This window comes from Melanaphis sacchari, unplaced genomic scaffold (assembly GCF_002803265.2).
Source record: "Melanaphis sacchari strain LSU unplaced genomic scaffold, SCAv2.0 Contig519_pilon_pilon, whole genome shotgun sequence".
NCBI lineage: Eukaryota > Metazoa > Arthropoda > Insecta > Hemiptera > Aphididae > Melanaphis > Melanaphis sacchari.
The window spans coordinates 1,117-8,473 of record NW_020271352.1 but is presented as its reverse complement, the minus strand read 5'-3'; the positions used below and the strand labels follow the sequence as shown (position 1 = coordinate 8,473).

The 7,357-nt window shown below is 31.0% G+C and overlaps 1 protein-coding gene across 1 annotated transcript; it reads right to left on the bottom strand.

Moving 5' to 3' along the window:
• Positions 1-237: 237 nt before the first annotated feature.
• LOC112599430 lies at positions 238-7,119 on the bottom strand. The gene is made up of 4 exons (XM_025346341.1): positions 7,030-7,119; positions 5,624-5,896; positions 635-712; positions 238-352 (listed from the first exon to the last, which is right to left on the bottom strand). The coding sequence occupies exons 1-4, from the start codon at positions 7,117-7,119 to the stop codon at positions 269-271; spliced, it is 525 nt and encodes a 174-aa protein (XP_025202126.1). The 3' UTR covers positions 238-268.
• Positions 7,120-7,357: the final 238 nt, after the last annotated feature.

Below are 7,357 nucleotides of genomic sequence, written 5' to 3'. Positions count from 1 at the left end.
AAATTTAATCAACATAACATCAATCATACTTAAATTATCCCTAGTAATATAAACTAATTTACTATGTCCACTTAGCTGAGTTTATGTATTATTCACTGTTTTTTTTTTTTTTTTTTTTAGACATGATAATTGTTATTTATTATACCAATTTGTTAGTTACAAATTACCACAATAATATTCATTTATATTGTTATTGTTATTCATGGTAATTACAATTCAGTAATTCAGTAAATTAGATATTATAAATTATCACCTGTTACGAAATATATTATAGTGTTTCTTTTTCAATTTTACAGAGTCTAGGATTCCTCGAATACTTATAATAAGCTTGATTGGCACCTATTTTTTTTGCCTAAAAAAAAAAAAAAAATTGTGTCCTTAAAATTAAAATTTAGTGATGCATATAACATATTTTATTGCACGTCGATACTGTGTTTAATATATTTATGTATTAAGCTCTTTAAATTCAAAGATAAAAATTATATTGAAATTATATTGACTGCTACTTCAAAAAAGTATATACAAGATAAAAAAAAAAATTCACCAAAAAAGTGGAAATTTTTAGAAATTCATAAATATATTTTAACGATGTGTAATATTCAAAAATCATTAAAAAGCATTATGCATGATTTGCCTTTGTAATTGCAATTTTATTACGCTCCATCAAAAACATAGAAAATAGTTCATGTGCTTCTAAATTTCTCAAACGGTCCTGAAATTAATCAAAATTGCTGTGTTTAAAAATAGTGATAAATAAAGCTAAAACTAAAAAAGTGAGAATTATAAAAATGACATGGCTTAATTTTGTATGACCTAAGAAACGAATTTATCATATAAATTAAAAGTGTATATTAAAATCTATTGTATAACATTGCCATATTATTTTAAATTTTATTTACTTTTTTTCGATAATATACTGCTGCTCAGTAATAAAAACCTTTTTTTTTTTAAAGTAATTAACAATTTGTATCAATATTAGACACAATAAGAAAATGTGGTAAAGATAAACGAGACATGAGGTTTTTCTTGAAAGAAGCCCCCCATTTATGACACTTTCTGCTAACTTGATAATTATTTATTAATTTTTTTTTTTTTTTTGTAATTAAATTTAGAATTTAATTTAAGAGGTCTCGACACCACTTACGCTTCAGACGTCTCGAAGGATTTCCTGGAATTGAGGGATTGGCCAAGTTTTTTATTAGTTGATTTGGATGATTATTTAGGCGATAATGAAATCTTTTTTTAAAAGATTTTAGCTTCATCGTTTATTGTGTTAAGTTTTAAGTCGGTTTTAAGATTGGACTGTTGTTAATGGATATTAGCACTTTGTCATCAGCATAATCAGCTACTGATGTGTTGGGGGTAGAAGGTTGATCAGAAGCAAAGATGTTATAGAGAATTGGTGAGATGATGCCACCTTGAGGCACACCAGCATTTATAGGCGCTAAATCAAAAAGATCGGATCCGTAGTGAACTTGAAAATAGCGATCCGTTAAATAGGATTTGATGAGTAGATAGTAAGTGGGAGGGATGAATTTCTTAAGTTTATATAAAAGGCCATCGTGCCACACCCTATCGAAGGCTTGTGCAAAGTCTAGGAACACACAGTTACAATAAAGTTTTTTTTCCAGGGAATACGAAATGGCATCTACGACTCTGTGCACTTGGTGTATGGTTGAGTGAGATGTCCGAAAGCCGAATTGGGTATTAGGAAGAATATTATTTTGAGTAATGATATGTAGAATACGTTTCAGAATTAATTGTTCGAGGATTTTAGCGAAAAATGGAAGAAGGCTGATTGGTCGATGTGATGAATGAATGTCCGGCGGCTTATTTGGTTTAGGAAACAAGATTATAGTGGAGAATTTCCACAGTAGAGGAAAATAAGAAAGTCTAAGTGCAGCATTAAATATGTGAGTGATGTGAACGATAGCTCTAGTTGGAAGGGATCTGGCTACTTCCACAGTAATGCGATCATAACCCGGTGATTTGTTTAGTGAGCATTTTAGTTTGGCATATTTCACATCGTTTGGTGTAAATGACTTGACAGGGAGAGTTAGAGGAAGGGAAGCATTCAGGAACGTTTCTACTGAGTTCATATTTTCATTGTCAATTATCTTAGAGTGTGGTTGAAAGTTTGAGAAAGATGCTCCTTAAAGAGTTCTGCATTTTCAAGGTCAGAGGTGGCAAGTCTACCGTCTGATTTTTTGATAGGGAGATTTGGTGATTTGTAACGAAGAATTTGTTTTGTTTCCCTCCAGAGACTACCATCTTTGGGAGTAAGCTTCAATGAGTGATTTTGCCAAACATTTGTCTTAATTTTTGCTAGCATTTTTTTCAAGGAATTAGCTAGGTTATTGTAAATTAGTTTATGGGAAGGGAGCCGAGTGCGCTGGAAGAGAGCTCTAGCTCTCCGTTTTTCGACTATTTTGTTACGTATGTACACAGATAATGGATCAGACGAGGGAAGAGCTAGAATAGCATTTGTAGCTGACCAAGCTGCAGTTTTTATAACATTGGTAAGGTTATGGATCGCTAAATCTATATCATCGGGTGTTTTTAGTTTTATGTTTAAATTTATTTCTTTATTGACTAGTTCAGTAAACATGGAATGATCTGTGAATTTATTAAATAGTTTATTGGATTCTTTATAAGTTGGGGAAGTATTGAGAGTTAAGAGCACTGATGAGTGATCGGAATTTAAATAAAGTAAATTTTTAGTAGTGCTAAATAAGTTATTTGGTAATTTGGTCACAAAAATATCTAAAATATCAGGGTTTTTCCGGGAAGACGAAGGCCAATACGTTGGGTCAGGTGGAGCTAGAACTTTAAATTTTTTTTGATTGGTAAAATTATACAATATGACACCACGTGGGTTATTCACTCAGCACCCCCATGACTGGTGTTTGGCATTGAAATCGCCACCTATAATAAAGTAGTTATTAAATGTGCTAAAGTAGTCAGAGAATTGTATGTCAGTAACGATATGCTTAGGGGGCGAGTATATAGCTGCAATAGTGAGTGGATAATTATTTATTTTTAAATTAATAGTACAATATTGGAGAAAAGCTTGGGAGAAACTAGGCAAGGGATTAAATTCTATAGTGGATTTAATAAAAATAGCAGCACCACCGTGTGCTGTATTATCTGGGTAATTTGTTTTAATTAAAGTCTAACCGGGAATATGGATATGTGAGTATTTTGTGAAGTGAGTCTCAGAAATAAGGGCAATGTCAATGCGTTTGTTGATAAGAACAGATTCTAGTTCATTGACATGGTTTTTGAGTCCATTAGCGTTAAATTGTATTATTAAGAGCGAGTTGTCAGTGACGGAATTATTATAATTATTGGCCATTATTTGTCGGGGAGCTTGGAAACTACTTTAGTTAATAGAGCTATAAGAGGCATAATTAATGTTTTAATTTCGTCTATAAAATTTGACATTAATTTGTTTAAATCAAGAGGATGAGTTTCATTGATAGGAGTTGAAGTGTTGTTAACTGGAGTGTTGGACGTAGCCTGAGCGTAAGTTTGTGTTTGTGGATTAGAGTGAGTGTGATTTGATGGGTGGTTACTTTATACATTAATGGATTTAGTTTTATAATTATTATCTATTCGGTAACTTGGCGCGCTGGATATTTTTCGACGTTGAAGTTCTTTAAAGATTGAGCAGCCTTTGTAGTTTGCTGGGTGGCTTTGAGAACAGTGGACACATTTCGGGCATGCAGATGACTGATGATCCGCTCCACAGCGAACACAACGAGGATGATATCCACAGTAACCTCTAGTGTGTCCGTATTGTTAGTAATTGAAACATTGACTGATTGTTTTTGGTTTATATGGTTCTTCAACTTTAATTTTACAGTGAAGTAGTGAAGAAAGTTGGAAAATTTCATTTGACTGAGATGTTGGCTCAAGATCAATGAAGAATAGTAGGAGGGGGGTTTTGCTGACTTTGTGTAACACATTAGTAACTTGCCTTACCTCAAAACACCGAACTTCTAACTCCTCTTTTATTAGAGTTAGAGGCGTGGATGAGTGCAGGTTGCGAATAACTACTCGGAGTGGTTTGTCCTCTTTCAATTGGTAAGTATGATATTCAGCTTTTTCAGTTTTTAGAAATTGTATTAATGCTCTGAACGCACTAGGGTTCGTGGTTTGAATTTTTAATGAGTTAGTTGTAGACTTGCACATGAAATTGTCTACACCAATTAGCTCGATTAAGGTCGTACATAGCTCGGGATAATCTTCGACACCTTTGACAAATATAAGTGGAGGAGGTTTAATGAAAATTTCGACATCAGTATTATTAGTGTTAGTTTGATGAGAGTTGGGTATATTTTCAGCAGTAGTAGTTTCAAACAAATCGTCTTGGGCAAGTGTTTCGAATCTGTTACGTGTAACAAAAATCTTTTTTTTATGGTTTGTTAATATAATATTTTTACTTGGATTCGGAGTTAACGGTTCGGAAGCTGAATTTTAGGAGCTGGAAAGATTCCGTTTATTCGTTTGTGCTGACCGGCTATCATTATTCATGCTGTTTGAATCGGGCTTATTTGAAGGACTGATTTGGCGAGCCTCCTGTATATTGGTTTTGTTTTTGTTGATAGTAATAATTTTATTTGTATTATTAGTTTGTACATTTGGTGATTTAGGCATGTTTATCTTACGGACAAAAGTAGTCCAGTGTTGCGCGGCGCGGTCGAACGCGACGAGCAGGTAATGAGACACTTGAGACTATTACGAATTGAATCAGTTCACATAATGTAGACGCTAGGTGGTTATCAATAAAAGGAAAAATATACTGATACGCAGCGGTACTAAAGGAGCGACGACACGGGCGTGCGTTAGGTACGGTTGCTCGCACGTTACTAATAAAAACCTCATTTGGAAGGAATAAATACAAAAAGTCGATTGTTTAAAAACATTAATTAAAATATATAAATGGAAAATGTGTACTGTTAGACTAAATATCAAGAATGACAAGGTATCGGAATTAAATAAAATAGGATAAATAAAAAAAGTTTGTCGAACATGCAAAATTAACCCAAAACTTAAAAAACATTTTTTTATGAAACGTGCTTAAAAAATAAGCAATTATTATAATATGGTAAATATTTTATAAAAACAATGTAGGAAGACATATTTTACGATCGATGTTAAATTTAAGTATGTAGCATAAGAAATTAACAATTTGTGAGGTATTCCAATACTTCATCATTCCGCTTAAAAAAATTTAAATATTTATTACTTAAAAACTATTGGACCAAATGTAGATTGTTATCTATTTAAATAATTAGAAAAATATTTTGGTTAATATAAAGTTAAATATGAATGTTAAAAAAAATAAAAACTTAAAATTTAATATGATAAAAAATATAAGTTAGTTTTAAAAACAACTTTAACTGGAGATATTAAGCGAAAACAATGTTTTCAAAAACCTTAATTGATCTTGAAATAGTGAGTGCTATTCGATGAATGAATAATTCATTACATGCTCACACAAAATATTTACCTAATTCTTTTATATTTCATTTTAAAACGTTGGAATATTTTTAAAATCCGTAAAGTAATAGTTAAATAAGTAAAAAAAAAAAAAATATTAGTTTTAATAAAGATATACCTCAGGAGTAATGACTGGTTCGGAAAGTGCATCTATTAAACTACCGTACATTACAACTTGGTTGTGTGTATATTTCTGATGAAATCTATATCGTATGATGAGAAATTCAATCCTATTAACATATTGACATGTTAAATTCTTTTTTAGATTCAGAATTAAATCTAACATAAACCGCTGGCTTATAAAATTTGATAGGCTTGAATATTTTGACTTTTTCAATTTCCAATCACCAGGCCTATTAAAGTTTTCCCAATCATCTATTTGTAATAAATACTGAAAATAAAATTTTGTTAAGCGATTAATTTTATAGCTCATTTAAAGCGTTAAAATTAAAATTATTTTATCTAAGAGAAATTATCGGGAAAAATATATCATATAATAGATTATATTTAATTTTTTAATAATTACCACGATTATAAATAAGATAGATTGATTGATTAGAAATGTTTATGTTATAATATTAATTATATTTGTTCGATAGTTATAAATGTTATTTGTGGGACTTTGAAGTAACATTTTTTTATTTTAATAACTAAGAACATATGAGACAAAAATTAAATGCTAAATTAATTTTTAAGAAATTTAAATCATTTAATAATTTTTTTCGCTAATAAAGATTTCTAAGTGTAAAATTATTTTGGTTGTAGTAATAAATAAGTCAAATAACTATGTATTCAGGAGTTATTATAAGAAGAATTAAAAAAAAAAAAAAACCGTAAATTTTCAATAGTTTTTTATGAGATAATTAATTGGTTTTTGTAACAGGTTAAAGGTAATAGTGAATATTTATTTTTAATTTTTAATTTGCCCCTAAGGGTGAGATTTAAAATACATTCTCGGTAGTCCGTGCCTGTCGTAAGAACCGACTGAAAAGAACCTAGGTAACCAGCGTTTCTAATATTAGGTGTAGATAATAAAGATTATCTACACTCGGACACCAATCCCTTGAAATAGGGTTTGGACTGTGATTTAGAAGGCAAAGGGAAACCACCACATTAACATCCTTAGTTAGGCAACTACTACACTTGACTTCTAAAATAGATTCTCCAGAGTAAAAGTGTTGTCCGAATATAAAATAGCTTCCCGTTTGGATGTCCGAGTGGAATATACCATGCAGGATACATAAAAACAGAGAATAGGAACGTGAAACATATAAATAATGTTGAAAGCAGAAAAACTGGAAAATACAAAAATATAAATAAAAAGATTAGATTTAGACATATTAGCATTATGCGAAATACGTTGGTCCGACAATGGTGACTTTTGATCAGATGATTTTAATTTTATCCATAAAAATAGTACAAAAGGACAAGCCGGTGTTGGAGTTGTTAGAGTAGCAGATTATTTTTGGTCAAAAAGGAATTAACATCAAACAATCTGGTAATTATACAAGTTTATGGACAAACGTCAAAAGCAGATGATGAAGAAGTAAAAGAAGTGTAAGCAGGCATGGAAGAGCTTTTGAAATATGTCAATCCACACGATAATGTAATCATGATGAGATATTTTAATGCTATATTTGGTGAATGCGGAGAAGGTAGAGAAATCGGAGACTTCGGCTAAGGAATAACGAATGCAAGAGGAGAGAAAATAGTAGAGTTCTGAAGAATAAATTGGATGGTTATAACGAATACCAGATTTCAAAACCTCAAGAGAAGAATATACATACGGAAAATGCCAAGCAACGTTGCCCCCTACCAAAAACTTTAAATACTGGTGAGAAATTGCTTACTA